Below are 16229 nucleotides of genomic sequence, written 5' to 3'. Positions count from 1 at the left end.
ATATTATAAAATTGAGTCTTAAACATATAAAAGATTATTATCTTAAGATCCTTCACTTAAAAAAATTGACGTGAAACTCTTTAATGGAATTTTAAAACAATACTATAAACATCAAAATTGACCAACCAGGATCCATTTCATCAGATTAAACACTAACTTCCTCTCAAGTTATTTTTAACAAAACAAAAATATTTTACCTCTTTACATTGTACTCTCTTACACAGAATGTTCAAGCGATGCTAAAAGAACCCCACCCTGTTAGATCTTGAAAATTGCATGCTCTCGTTAACCAATAAGAAAAGTATCAGCAAAGACGTCAGAAATGACATCAGAGTAGCGCTACGCCAACCAGCCTGTGTATAAAAGCTCTTAGCCTATCAGAATCCGCAGACAAACATCCTGACGATCAGAAACAAGAGTCTACTGAATCATACAGTCCTTTCACAAGTGACAAGGTAGGTTTGCATCTTAAGACAATTATACCTAGTTTCATTCAAACCTAAAGGATAACGTTAAACATAGCTAAAATCAACGTGCCATTAGAATGCTTAGTTTTATTCACGCTACCACAGTTATACTTAATTTCATTAAAATATCTCATTCGAATTAAAGAAGAGTACATTTTGTTAAACCAATGACATTTGAAAGATGCGACAGCCGAAACAGGTGCTTATTTAATTATAATCTGTTTCTTAACAACGTTTAGATATCTAAGTGGCTAGTTTTACTTTATAGTAATAAAAATATCCCATACTGGATGCAATTCTTAACCCGTCTACCGCCGTCCTGTTAAAATACAAAATGTCTAGCCTCATACATACATAAAACAGTTTATTATATGTGTCTATGCATATAAAACTCCTTATTGTATCCACGTCCACTAATTTCAGGAATAAGATGTTTATAATTTTTTGTTTCTAGACCGTTAGAAGCACATTAATTAATTTATCTTATTTCACAAAATTTTAAGCCTTAAAGAAAATAACGCTGTAAAACTGTCTTTCCACCATTACCAACGAGTCCGTACAAAGAAATAAATCATTATTTGATCAATATTTAACTGCCATGTTTTGTAAGTTATTAACAACAATATATGTCATTATCACGTTTAGTAAGACATTAGCTTCGTTAAATGCCTATGCTAATTTTAGTAAGACATTAGGTACGTTAATGGTTTATGTTACTTTTAGTAAGACATTAACGACATTAAATGTTTGCATCACTTTTAGTAAGTGTGAGTGAAACTTAATCCTTTAGCTAAATCATTATGCAAACCTGGCTTCCATTTTGAGCATGAGCTGTGCTGTCATGAGTTACATAGTAGTTACATCCATACTTATAAATAAAACTTACATCCATACTTGTAGATAGTAGTTACATCCATACTTCTAGATAGTAGTTACATCCATACGTATAAATAAAACTTACATCCATACGTATAAATAAAACTTACATCCATACTTATAAATAAAACTTACATCCATACTTCTAGATAGTAGTTACATCCATACTTATAAATAAAACTTACATCCATACTTGTAGATAGTGGTTACATCCATACATATAAATAAAACTTACATCCATACTTGTAGATAGTAGTTACATCCATACATATAAATAAAACTTACATCCATACTTGTAGATAGTAGTTACATCCATACATATAAATAAAACTTACATCCATACTTGTAGATAGTAGTTACATCCATACATATAAATAAAACTTACATCCATAATAAAATCCATACTTACATCCATACTTGTAGATAGTAGTTACATCCATACATATAAATAAAACTTACATCCATACTTGTAGATAGTAGTCACATCCATACATAAATAAAACTTACATCCATAAGATATAACATCCACTTACATCCATACTTGTAGATAGTGGTTACATCCATACATATAAATAAAACTTACATCCATACTTGTAGATAGTAGTTACATCCATACATATAAATAAAACTTACATCCATACTTGTAGATAGTAGTTACATCCATACATATAATTAAAACTTACATCCATACTTGGATAGTAGTTACATCCATACATATAAATAAAACTTACATCCATACTTGGTAATGTGTATATTGTAGTTTCTATGTTAGATATATGGCTTTATGTTACAAACATAAATGGACTCTTACCTGATTGAATAACTTCTTTACAACATCTACTTCCAAACATTTTATTAGAAGATTTTGTTCAGTAAAGGAAACTTATACAAGCTGACGTACTTTTTTATATTTTCTTCTGAGATTAATGTTTCTATAGTACCACGTGTATAAAAATATAATTTTTCTTCAGGGGGGAAACTTGTATTAAAACAATCCACAGTCTCCAACAGATACGGTTCTTTAGCTACTTTTTTCTGACTAAAGTTAAAACTGAAAAATATCTGCCAAGTATTAAATGTTTATTAGTTGAAAGATACAACAACACAGAATTTAACAGGATAGGAGTTAGTTCAATGTCTAACAGATCAGTTAAATTTAAATAATAATTAAAATAATTTAACAGGATAGGAGTTAGTTTGTTTGTTTTTTATTTCGCGCAAAGCTACATTAGGGCTATCTACGCTAGCCGTCTTTAATTTAGCAGTGTAAGATTACATGAAAGACAGCTAGTCATCACCACCCACCGCCAACTGTTGAGCTACTCTTTTACCCAACAAATAGTGGGATTGACCGTCACATTATAAAGCCCACACGGCTGAAAGGGCGAGCATGTTTGGTGTGACGGGGATTTGAACCCGCGACCCTCAGATTACGAGTCGAGCACCCTAGCCACCTGGCCAAGCTGGGCCTAGGTGGTAGTTCAATCTCTAATAAAGTGGTCAAAGTTAATAAGATCAGTTGTTATTGGTTGATAAATCGATCATCGTAGCATTTCATGAGAGTAAAATTGGACTACACGTAATTCGTTTGTAGAGAATGAAGCCAGTGGAAACTGTTATGTTGTCGTTCGTGAACAAACAAGGCACTGGGCATTAAAGTTAAGTGTTCGGCTTCGTTAAGTGTTATTACAGGATTACACGTGCAGCCTGAATGTCGTGTATTTCTAGAAGATAGGTGTATTACTACCACACATATTTTATAGCACAACACATAAATTTTGTATATAATAAGAAGCTGTTACGGATCCAATGAAAACTCTTACCTTCGATCCAATCCTTTATCAATGACGTCATAACACCCAATTCTCACGTGGATATTTGATGCATTTTACCATCACGTAAATCATATGAGATGCCCAATACGATGTCAGTAATATGTGAAGGATGTGTAAAATAAATAAATAGTTCTTTTATATATATACTGTTTTGTATTTCTTGTTATTATATCTCCATCACCTATTATCGCACAAAGCCACTTGAGGGCTATCTGTGCCAACCGTCCCTAATTTAGCAGTGTAAGACTAGAGGGAAGGCAGCTAGTCATCACCACCCACCGTCAACTCTTGGGCTACTCTTTTACCAACGAATAGTGGGATTGACCGTCACATTATAGCGATCCCACGGCTGAAAGAGCGAGTATGGTTTGGCGCGACGGGAATGCGAACCCGCGACCCTCAGATTACGAGTCGCACGCCTTAACACGCTTGGCCATGCCGGGCCCAATCGGATGTGACAGTTCAGACTTTAACGACGCTGTGAGACTTCACAATAGTTTTAATAAGGGTGACGATTATTTTCTTTATTTTTTCACGAATTTTCGGCTCCACTGCTGAAACAATGGAGAATATATACAAGAGTGTGTTTGTAATTAAGCACCACGGGTATCGAAACACGGTTTCCAGTATTGTAAGTCCGCAGACGTACCGCTGTGCCAATGGAGTGCTACATACAGCAAAAGTGCTTACACCTAATATCAAAATTATTAGTGTATATAATGTTGTATTTAGTTTAATAATTTGTTTTTCTTGATAAATCCTTTTCATATTGCAATTTTATTAAGACTTTGCCATCTTGTATTCCAGTAATCATGACTAAGCGTCCTATGAACGTTGGTTTCATCACTGCCTTCTTGTTTGTAGCAGTATTACCAATATCCTTATCATTCCCCCAAACACGGTGAGTTGGGTGTTTCTCACTCAGTTTGAGTTTACTCTTGCTAATAGTTGTAGTTGTCTAAAAACATTTGCATGACTTCAGTTTTGACTGTCTTAACAAGTCACGATTCACTTTAAGAGACAATACTCGAGAGATGACTTTTTAAAACTAATTTATTTTTACAGTATAAAACATATGAATAAGAGATAAAAGCTAAAATGAGACTCTACAACGAGCATAAGATCCAGTTTCTCGTGAACTTCCTTCCGAAGAATTGTTATTCTTGTTTTAAATCGAAAAGTTTTGTGCCCTGTGAGATATCGAGGAATAAAAATTTTGTCTCCCGATACCGGTCTTACAAGAGCTTTACAAATACCTTATATTGAGGTATATCAGGAATGTATATTTTTATTTTGTGCGTGAAGTTTGGTTTCCGAAATTATTGAGTTTCAAAATTAATTTGTTTAATTATCATTAATTTTGGTTTGGTTTGTTTTTAATTTCGCGCAAGGCTACACGAGGGCTACTGCGCTAGCCGTCTCTAATTTAGCAGTGCAAGACTAGAGGGAAAGCAACTAGTCATCACCACCCACCGCTAATTTTTGGGCTTCTCTTTTATCAACGAATAGTTGGATTCACCGTAACATTATAACGCCCCCACGGCTGAAAGGGTAAGCATGTTTGGTGTGACGGAATTTGAACCCGCGACCCTCAGATTACGAGTCGAGCGCCTTAACAACCTGATCATGCAGGGCGTTCTAAAATGAATAGGCTTGGCATAGCCAAGTGATTAAGGCAGTCGACTCGTAATCTGAGGGTCGCAGATTCGGATCGCCGTCTTACCAAACATGCTCGCCTTTAAAACCGTGGGGCGTTATAATGTAACGGTCAATCCCACTATTCGTTGGTAAAATGTTAGCCTAAGAGTTGGAGGTGGGTGGTGATGACTAGATGCCTTCCCTCTAGTCTGACACTGCTAAATTAGGGACGGCTAGCGCAAATAGCCCTCATGTAGCTTTGCGCGAAATTCAAAACGAACAAAACAAAACATTTCATAACAAAGCACACAATTGCATAGAACAAAATTAAATATTAACCCTTATTTCATATACCAGTATCTAAGAACAAAAGTATATACTAACCCTCCAATCTCACTCGGATTATTCAATGTCATAAAACAAAAAGTTACAACAGTGGGACTGCATTCACTCATTAATATAATCGGCAGATATATTTTCCATTGTATTTAATTATAAACATTGTTCTGTTCTTAAAAGAAAATCGATATGGTCTAGTAAGTACTTTTTTAAAAACTTTCGAGGATAGTTATTTCACGTTTAAAATGTAAGCAAGGTCAAATAAGTTCAAAGTAACGAAATAATAAACGAAGATTTTGAACGGCTTGTAAGCCTCACTGAAGCATCTCTTGGTAAACGCTGACTTTTCATTTAATCAATAAAATGATTTATTATCCGATGGGAATTGATCTAGTGGTTTTTGTTCACTTTACCAAGACCCTAGAGTTATATAGGTATTAGTTTGGTAACTAACCGAATAATCTTAATACATAGCCTGAAACTGTACACTGATCATAAGATAGCCTTAGCTTTGATTTAAAGAACCTTATTAGAGTTCTACGATAAGGTCCTGATTTCACCAAGAAGACGACTTCCTTAAGTTCTCGCGATCTTGTGTTTGTTTGTGAGGCTTGTTTAGATGTTCTTAACTCAGTGATATATATTTTGATACTAATAATGCTGTTTGTTTACTCTGTGTTCCAATAGCATCTTCAGTACTCTCCCAAACAAGACTCTTTAGAATTGCATGAAACACTTCATGTTCGCAGTTTAGTTGTAGTTGTTTTTCATTAGTCACTTTTCTTTTATTTGTTCGAAAGAACTTTAGTTGTTTCGGTAATGCTTTTCGTCATTACATAACTGGCGCCACCTTCCCCACGATCCCCGCGTATAATTTATTTATTTATCACATCTTAACTGGAACCACACGTTTTGTTTTTACATTTCAGGTAACTACACTGATTATATCACGCATTGTGTCGAATTAAAATAAAGGGTTACTTTTCCTAATTTTCAGGTACCGACGTTCCTTAGTGGAAATTAATGATCCTGATGACGTCATGAGAGTCCTGGCAGGACTAATGGACAACCTGATTGTTGCCGAAAGTGGCAAAACGTATGTAAAAATAATCTGGTAAATTGACTAAGAAGTTGGTAACAGAATGTTTCACGTGATGGCATCTCTAATAATAAAAGTTCTAAAACTTGAGTATGTCTGGAAATAAAGCTGGTTAATATTTATTAGACAACTTATTGTCTGATAAAGGTGGAAAATTTTAAGATGAACAAATGTTTCGCTATAGTTGTGTTAACGTAAGGTATTCAAATAAACTGAGCTTCTTGGTTGTTGAAAATTTCTTACAAAAAAACTTGTGGCTAATTCATGAAATAATTGATTTTATTATAACTTGATAATTCACAGTTTATTATATATTCTAGTGAGAAACGAGGTCTGGACTTAGGCTTATCTCGAGGCTTTTCCGGTAGCCAGGCTGCGAAGCATCTGATGGGCTTAGCAGCTGCTAATTTTGCTGGTGGACCAGGTAGGCGGCGTCGTGATGTCAGTAACGAAGAATGAAGGGAACATCTGGGAACCACATAATCTGTAGTACCAGTTATGAATCTTAACTATTAGTTGCACTTTAAATGAAATGTTCACCTCGAGAAACAGTTTAATGTATTGTTAATGTATAAATAAATAACTTTCTGCAAGAGTTCAGGACTGATTTTATCAAAACTTTTAAAAAAAATAATAAATGTGCATATAGTAAAACAAAACTTAATTCAAACATAGATTACCACTTAAAACATGAAACATATTATATCAAACCTATGATCCCAATTAAAACATGAAACATACTATATCAAACTAATGATCCCAGTTAAAACATGAAACGTATTATATCAAGCATAGGATACCAAGTAAAACATGAAACATACTATATCAAACTAATGATCCCAGTTAAAACATGAAACGTATTATATCAAGCATAGGATACCAATTAAAACATGAAACATATTATTTCAAACTTATGATCCTAATTAAAACATGAAATATATTATATGAAGCATAAGATACCAGATAAAACATGAAACATACTATATAAAACATAGGTTACCAATTACAACATTTCATATCAGACAAATAACACCAATTATTCATGATGACGAGCAACTCATTTGAAATAAAAATGAGGCCCGGCATAGCCAGGTGGGTTAAGGCGTGCGACTCGTAATCTGAGGGTCGCGGCTTCGCATCCCCGTCGCACCAAATATGCTCGCCCTTTTAGCCGTGGAGACGTTATAAAGTGACGAACAATCCCACTATTTGTTAGTAAAAGAGTAGCCCAAGAGTTGACGGTGGTTGGTGATGACTAGCTGCCTTCCCTCTAGTCTTACACTGGTAAATTAGGGACAGCTAGCGCGGATAGCCCTCAAGTAGTTTTGCGCAAAATTCACAAAAAAAAAACGAAGGAAAAATGTATTTTTGTTTTGTTAACCTGAAGATCAAAACATTCTTCTTGTACATTATCTTAATTATAATTTAAATCACATACCAGCTATCTTTGCAATACAAGATACCAGTTAAATACCACATCATAAATAGAATTTTGTGGCAGCTCTAATTACAGAGAATTTAATCCAAATTGTATTCGAAATCTTAATTTTGTTCTATATATTCCACAGAATTTATGATATTCTAATGTTTTCTGACTTATTAAAGATATTCTAGTGTATACCGACTTGTTAAAGATATTCTAATGTGTCCTGACTTACTGAATATTTTCTAATATTTATATTGACTTGTTAAAGGTATTATGATTAGGTATTATTATTAAGTCAGGTATTATTCCTGACTCATATAAAATATTCTTGCGTTTCCTGACAGTAAGAGATAAAAAAGCAGTAAAATTACTCATTATATTTTATATCCTCATAATTTACCACATTACCATTTTAAATGTTTAACATCATCCTATGGAAGTAGCTTATTAACACTTTTCATTTCTATGTATGAAACAACTTTATTAAATCCATCTCAACTTAATTAGGTACAACACAATGAAAACATAAAAAAATGTTGGCTTTACTCTACTAAAATGTTGTTGTTGTTGCTGCTGTTTTAAAGCTAATATATTTCAATTTACAATTGCTTTTTAACTGTTTATTTTACTTATGACTCAAAATTGTCTTAAAGATTAACATTGTAACAGGGAAGAAATACTCGTAAAGTTAGCTGATCAATTTGATGGTGCCACATCAACTGGTAGGAGAGATTAACATTGATTGTTTCGGTGTTCAGTGCGATGATTTATGTTCGATCTATACAAATACATACCTGGCATTTTTTCTGTTATTTATTTGATAAAATGAAAACTTTGATTTTATAGTTGTGCGTTAATTTCAACAATATAACTTAATAAAGGAATGTGGCTAAGATCCTTTCGCTCCTGTTACCTATTGTTGTTGGTAATTCCTGAAGGCGGCTTGAGTGAATTTATGTCAAAACGATTGTTATAAAGCTGAATTCATTATATAAAGGCAAACACTGATTCTTACAACAGGCAAGTCAGGTGTTACCTGAAGGATACAGTCCTTATTTTTTTTACTGGAATGACCATAAGTGGCGTGGTTAGATCACACACACTGAGAACTATAGAATCTCGTATATAATGCAAAGCTCTATTAGTCTGGAACATATATGTGGATACCTGTCTTCACAATTCCATTAACAGTGCTCGCCTTTTTGTTTTTCCAGTGCACTCGTTACTTACATTTGTTTTATGAAAAATTGTTGCATTATGTCAAATTTATCTATATCATACTCCAAAATTACACGAGTTAAAAATTCATATTTACTTCTGATTTTCTCACTGAACCTTTAGTTATTCGTGGAATACAGGTGAAAGGTAAACCAATGTATCTAACAATACCTCAGATCTAACATTAAAATATTAAAAATGCAAATAGCTTAGTGATATATAGTTCTGATTTGATGCTATTTTATTGAAATATAAGTAAAAGATTGACAGATTTTTATCGTTACGATTTGAAAAACTAGTAGTTAGCTCATTATAAAGGTGTATATGTATGCAAATCATCTGAGTTTAAAGAATCGGCACGTTACCCTTTATAAAAGAATATACTATTCCAAACGTTCTGTGATTGAATATATAGCACCTACATTATTCTAAAGGTGTAAAATATTGTAAACATTCTGTGATTGAATATACAGCACCTACATTATTCTAAAGGTGTAAAATATTGTAAACATTCTGTGATTAACTAATCAGCATCTATATTATTCTGAAAGTGTATATTATTGTAAACGTTCTGTAATTAACTAATCAGTACCTATATTGTTTTAAATGCATATATATTATTGTAAATGTTCTGTGATTAATTAATGAACATCGACATTATTTTAAATGATTCGTGTTTATATAATTAGCACATACATTTTTATGAAGGTGTATATTATTGTAAACGTTCATTAAGTAATTAGCACCTATATTATTCTAAATGTGTATATACGTGAATATTTTCCGTGTTTGAAGAATCATTACTCATCCATTTGCAAAGACATATGAGCTTACAAATGTTGTTTATGGGATAATTAGCATCAAGATATTTTTACAGGTTTTTCAGCTTGAAAATTCTATGTCAAAGTAATAAACACCTAGATATTTGCAAGGCTGTATATTATGTATGTTTCCAAGCGATCTCTGTTTAAATAATTAGAATTTATCCTTTTCTAAACTTATATATATATTAAATATCCTGAGTATAAATAACCAGCAATTAGCCGCTTCAAAGTATGTGTATGTTTGAAAGTGATCCGTGGTAGGTAATTATATTAATAAAATTACCACTTTCTAAAGATATAAATATTTGAAAGTTTGCTGTGTTTAAACAATAAGATTTTAATCCTTTCTAAATGTTTTTATAATTGAAAATATTCTGTGTTTAAATCATCAAGAGTTGGCCATTTCTAAACGAGAGTAAGCTTGCAAACGTAATGCCTTTAAGCAATCAGCACTTAAGCCTTTTTAATAGTGTAAATGCTTGAAAATGTTATGTGTTTTAACACGAAATCTATTCTACAAGTGTTTCATACCGTAAATTGTGAATTTAAATAATTAGCACCCATCTCTTTCTGAACGTGTACTTTGTTGGTTTGTTTGTAGTTAAGCACGAAGCTACACAATGGACTAACTGTGCTCTGCCCACCATGGGTATCGAAACACGATATTTAGCGTTGTTAAGTTCATAGACATACCGCTGTGCCTCTTGACCTGAAGGTGTGCGTGCTTGCAAATTTTCTTTGTTTAACTGGTTAGCACTTAGTCATATCTTCTATAAGTCCATATGTTCGCACTTTTGTTTCGTTATTCCAGTCTAGCAGTCGCTGAAAATCTAATGTAAGACAATTTCTTAGAAAATGTACATTATTGTTTAGGAATATCCTCCGCTCAAGAATAATTTTTACAATATATGGTTAAGAGATATATACGTTTAAACAAAAGAAACCAACTAAACTTATGAAATGTGAAATGAAACAAAACTCATTAAAGTGATAAGATATTTAATGTTTTTAAGACTTCCGTAAGGTTATCTCTCTACCATTAAGGTGAAAGCTGGCAGTACAAAAGACAAATTAAATCAACACTGACATAGTTTTGGTTTAAGCTTTACTTCTTTGTTAGAAACCACGTGATACTCTCCTTAGCTTCTAAATAAAAAAACTAGAATTCTTAGGAACCAAAACAGAAGTTAAAGAAAACCTCAAGATACATAAAATCCATTTCATACTAGAAATAACATTCGTTTTCCCTCCTAGTTTGATTGTGTGGAAGAGTTACATAACCCATACTTTTATATTTCTGTGAGTTAGTCTCTCTTTAGAAACCTACTCATAGGTGTTTCATAATGCGTGACGTGGTGAATGGAAAGCATCCTCATTTTGATTGAATTCGAAGTCATGAATGTGAACATGAAAATGGTTTTACTTCGCCAGTTTCTATAATTACTAATATCCCAGACATTCAAATTAATTGTAAATACCTTCTCCATGTATTATATCTGAAATATCTATTTCCCTAAAATACAAAGAAGTTTCTTATATTTGTTTCGTGATCTTATCTCATAATTCATGTTGTTCACATTATTTTTTTCTAAATTTTATTCCAAAATTTATCTAGGCCTTAGAACCCTCCTAATGTTTTCTCAGATAAACATAACATGTTTATTAAGATCTAGCCCGGCATAGCTAGGTGGTTAAGGCATGCGACTCGTAATCTGAGGGCCGCGGGGTTCGAATCTCCGTCGCACCAAAAATACTCGCTCTTTCAGCCGTAGAGGCGTTATAATGTTACGATCAACCCCGCTATTCGTTTGTAAAAGAATAGCCCAAGAGTTGGTGGTGGGTGGATGACTAGCTGCCTTCCCACTAGTCTTACACTGCTAAATTAGGGACGACTAGCACAGATAGCCCTCGTGTAGCTTTGCGCAAAATTCAAGCAATTATGTATATTTAATCTTAGATACACTGCTTCCTGAGATAAAGTTGAATGTTTCAATTCTGTTCTTTATTTAGATCTTACCTTGAGTACCCCTCATCCTGATGTAAACGTGTTTATTTTTCTTTCTGGCTTTATCTTCTTTTATAAAAGAAATTGTGCTTTTAATCGTAATTGGAACAACATGTAAAACGTTTCATATTTTTCAACATCTTTACTTGCTGATCGTAAAATGTTACGTTGTGAACCTTATCAACAGTATCTTCACTTTTTAATCGTATCATGTAATTTTGTGAACCCCGTCAACAACATCTTCACTTACTGATCGTATCATCTTACTCTTTGAACCAAGTTGAGATTTTTTCCAAAAAACATAGGTGTGAACTGAAAACCTTTGGTAAAGTATAATTACAATCTGGTATATAAGCAACAATAATCTTTTATTGTCTAAGCTGCTAATTCCACAACTCTGTCTCTTCATATATTTTAATGCAGATATTTCCCCAAATGCTTATATTTCGTGTGTCACAACATCTTGACTATCTTTATGAACTGGGCCTGGCATGGCCAAGCGCGTAAGGCGTGCGACTCGTAATCCGCGGGTTCGCGCCTGTGTCGCGCTAAACATGCTCGCCCTCCCAGCCGTGGGGGTGTATAATGTGACGGTAATTCCCACTATTTCGTTGGTAAAAGAGTAGCCCAAGAGTTGGCGGTGGGTGGTGATGACTAGCTGCCTTCCCTCTAGTCTTACACTGCTAAATTAGGGACGGCTAGCACAGATAGCCCTCGAGTAGCTTTGTGCGAAATTCCCAAACACACACTTTATGAACTGTATTTTTAACGTTCTAACTTAGATATTAGCTAGAGGACGCGTGCCATTAAAATAAAAAAAATTAATTATGTACGCCCAAAAAGTTCTAAAAATTTTCATGTCATAGTTTATGGTAAATTCAAGGATATATTATAAATAAGATTAATATAATTATAATAAGGCACCAAGAAGATAGCAGAGTTTAGTTAGTATGAATTCAGTAACATACGTGTAAACATTTTGTTTTGCTTGTTTTTAGCCTCAGTAAACTAAATATTTGTGTTCTAAGTTATCTCGAGAGCCATTAGATTGACAGAATTTGTTTGGTTGATTTTTGTGCTCTAATAACAGTCAAATGTTTACTGGAATTTCAAATTGTACAAATTTAATACACTGTTAGAATTAACTGCTTTACCTTGTATGAATATGTGCTGAATCTAACGAAATATATCTAGGTAACTTGTCTCCGACTTAACTTATCTGGGTAGACAATTTCCAATCTATAAATACATTATAAAATATTTATTTATTTTTAATTAATACGTGGTACATTCAAATATCCTCTTGCGAGGTTTAAACCTGATAAGCAGAAAATATAATTAAACTTTAATTAAATTCAATTATAATTGATGACAATACTCATAACAAAAAATAGTATCATGATAAAACATAATAATACTCAATTTTGAAAATTTAATTTTACATATATTAATTCATAACGTTATTTTATGTTGTTAGCCAGTTTTGTACCAATTTTTTAACTTTAGCATATGTTTCAATATCCACTAACTTTTTTAGATTTATCTCAAATCAACTTGGTACTTGATAATTTCAAGTAATTTATAATAACCTGAATCTTCTTGTCTTATATTTTTATCGTGATCTATTCTAAATTTAAAAAAATAATGCTTTATTATAATTGTGCATTGGAATACTTTAAACACATCAGTTATATTTAAAGTTATATCTTTCATAAGCAACCATATTATTTCTTTTTATTAGTGGTAAAATTTTGGCCCGGCATGGCCAAGCGTTGTTTATTATTGTAATTTAACTTATACCTTCCATTTACTGAAGATAAATGTTCAGCATCAATTAAAGTAATGCTCTGGTATTTTAATTTGATTAACAACTGAAACAACAAGCTTATTTAAAAGTTTTTTAATGTTTTGATCTACATATGATTGAATCAATATTTTATTAATAGTTTCTTCTCTTTGATAATCATTAACATGTTGTTCCAATTATTTGTTGCTAAAATGTTTTGTAACTTTGAACACAATATTTATTGTTATCTATGATATCTACAGTCACGACAGAAAGTGTTCGTACCCCTGCGTCGTGAGTAGTTTTTTCCTCATAACTTACAAAGTATCACGATTAGGATAATGAAAGTAACATATATTATAAATATTATACTAACACACATCTGCAAATTTTTATGTAAATTAAACGACAAATAAACTGTTTATAAACAAATAACCAAACATAGGAGGAGCAGAAAGTGTTCGTGCGTCTACTTTAATGGTCAGTTGTATAGCAAGTTTTTCGGATGACGCTGATAAACCCTGGTCTTCAACTCATGCCAAACGTTTTCAATTGAGTTGAGATCGGGTGACTGCGATGGCCACTCCAGAACGCTTATATGGTTCCTCTACAACCAAAACTGCATATATTTCGATGTGTGCTTAGGGTCATTGTCGTGCTGGAAAATCCAACGACGCCCAATTCGTAAGTTCCGAACATCATTCTTGATATAAGTGACTAATATATCAACGTACTCTTCTTTTTTTCATGATTCCATTGACGCGGTAAAGGCTTACTACACCAGAAGAGCTGAAGGAACCCCATAGCATGATCGAGCCACCTCCGTGTTTAACTGTAGGGACGGTATTCTTTAGAAGATTTCGTTCCCCCTTCTTACGGAAAATATTGCGAACATCATTGTGGCCGAAAAGCTCGATTTTAGTCTCGTCTGACCAAAGAATACTCTTCCAATAGGTAAAGAGTTTATCTACATGCTTTCTTGCATACCTCAATCGTGCTTCTAAATAAACAGGCTTTAAATATGGAGTTCTACGAGGACGGCTGGCTTTGAACCAAGAAGAGCGTAACATGTTCGTAACTGTAAAGGTGCTTACTTCAACCCCAGTTTCCCTTACCAGTTTCTGTATGTCATTATGTGTTAAATGAGGGTTCCTACTAACTTCTCTGAAAACCTTCCGTTTGGTTCTCTCTGAATTTTGGTGGGGCGTCCGGAACGAGGGAGGTTAGCAGTTGATCCTGTCAGCTTAAACTTGGCAATTATGCTTTGAACAGCAGATTTCGGCACATTAACTTGTGTAGCAATACCGGAAAGAGATACAGGAGACTTGTATTTTACAATAATTCGGTTTTTTAAATCACTGGACAGTTATTTCCTGTTCGCCATGATGAACAAGCAGATAATGACGGAAATTGCGCTAAATTACCGGAGGTAAATTTTTTGCTGGCTAACTTCCAATAATTATGAACCCAGTGTCTAGTTCTGGAATGGTATAATGTAGTTTATTCACCAAACTAAACAAAATTTTTACGGGAATATCAGTTTTTTCACACGTTCTGAAACGTACGAACACTTTCTGCTCCTATTTTAGGTTATTTGTTTATAAACAGTTTATTTGTCGTTTAATTTACATAAAAATGTATGTAGATGTGTGTTAGAATAATATTTATAATACACAATACGTCTATTAGCCTAATCGTGATACTTTTTAAGTTATGAGCAAAAAAGTACTCGGGACGCAGAGGTACGAACACTTTCTGTCGTAACTGTATGTTAATATCACCTGTAATACAATTATTTATTTTAATTTAAATAATTTAACCATAAATGTAATTTATCCACAAATTTATATTTGTACTAGGTGATCTTTATGTAATAATTATATCAATTATTATATAATTCATTAATACATTGAACCTAATACTTCAGCAGATTCTATTTTTATTTTAGTAAGTGACGTATAATTTCACTTCTAAAAATAAAAGAACAATGCCTCTGTCTTTATAACTCATAGTTATTGTCTAATAAAATTATATTTTCTTAATTTATGTTCTACAGATCTTCTCTCTCTACAGTATTTAAAATACTACTTTCTTCATTCTCTCTGACAAATGTTTTTTCCCATTTTGTATACCAAACAAATTTCATTTTTCTTTCGCTGTCGTTGACTAAACGTATGTTGGTAACATAATAAAATCGGTATTTGCTGTTTCTTGTTAATTAGCACAAAGCTACACATAAGGCTACCTGTGCTCTGCCCACCACAAGTATCGAAACTCAGTTTGTAGCGGTATAAGTCTGTAGAAACAATGTGTCACTGATGAGGTTGTATCTAGGTAAACACTCACGTAAGAATACGGTGAACAACAACTTGCTGCATAAGAATATTTTATTTTTAATATACAAGCTATCATACTATAATGGAATTCTTGTTTATATGATACTGTAAAAACATTTTTCTTACTCGATGTGCAACCCCCAACTTCGCGACATTTTTATCCTGTGTACATGTAAATTTGCAATAGGAGTCACGATTTATCCGTTTCGCCTCCGATTTTCGTCACGGAGAACTTTATTTTTCTCCATTCTTAGGGTGCACAAATGACGTCATAATCCGACATACGTGGATCTAATGCACTGGCGCCATCTACATAAACATAATAGTACTGTACGTAAAAACCTCGCAGGGTGTGGGTATATTATTGTTTTTGAGTGATT

The 16229-nt window shown here is 33.1% G+C and overlaps 1 protein-coding gene across 1 annotated transcript; it reads left to right on the top strand.

The window, feature by feature from the left end:
• Positions 1-308: 308 nt before the first annotated feature.
• On the top strand, positions 309-6848 carry LOC143234159 (diuretic hormone class 2-like). The gene is made up of 4 exons (XM_076471284.1): positions 309-455; positions 3986-4079; positions 6153-6251; positions 6575-6848. The coding sequence occupies exons 2-4, from the start codon at positions 3991-3993 to the stop codon at positions 6711-6713; spliced, it is 327 nt and encodes a 108-aa protein (XP_076327399.1). The 5' UTR covers positions 309-455; positions 3986-3990; the 3' UTR covers positions 6714-6848.
• Positions 6849-16229: the final 9381 nt, after the last annotated feature.

This window comes from Tachypleus tridentatus, chromosome 12 (assembly GCF_004210375.1).
Source record: "Tachypleus tridentatus isolate NWPU-2018 chromosome 12, ASM421037v1, whole genome shotgun sequence".
Classification (NCBI taxonomy): Eukaryota; Metazoa; Arthropoda; class Merostomata; order Xiphosura; family Limulidae; genus Tachypleus; species Tachypleus tridentatus.
The sequence above is the reverse complement of the archived record's forward strand: the minus strand, read 5'-3'. Positions and strand labels throughout refer to the sequence as shown.

Excerpts from the sequence above, each read along its gene's own strand:
- LOC143234159 (XM_076471284.1), top strand. The coding sequence starts at position 3,991 with ATGACTAAGCGTCCTATGAACGTTGGTTTCATCACTGCCTTCTTGTTT. Across the intron at positions 4,080-6,152 it reads TTATCATTCCCCCAAACACG|GTACCGACGTTCCTTAGTGG; the intron begins GTGAGTTGGGTG and ends CCTAATTTTCAG. Across the intron at positions 6,252-6,574 it reads GTTGCCGAAAGTGGCAAAAC|TGAGAAACGAGGTCTGGACT; the intron begins GTATGTAAAAAT and ends TATATATTCTAG.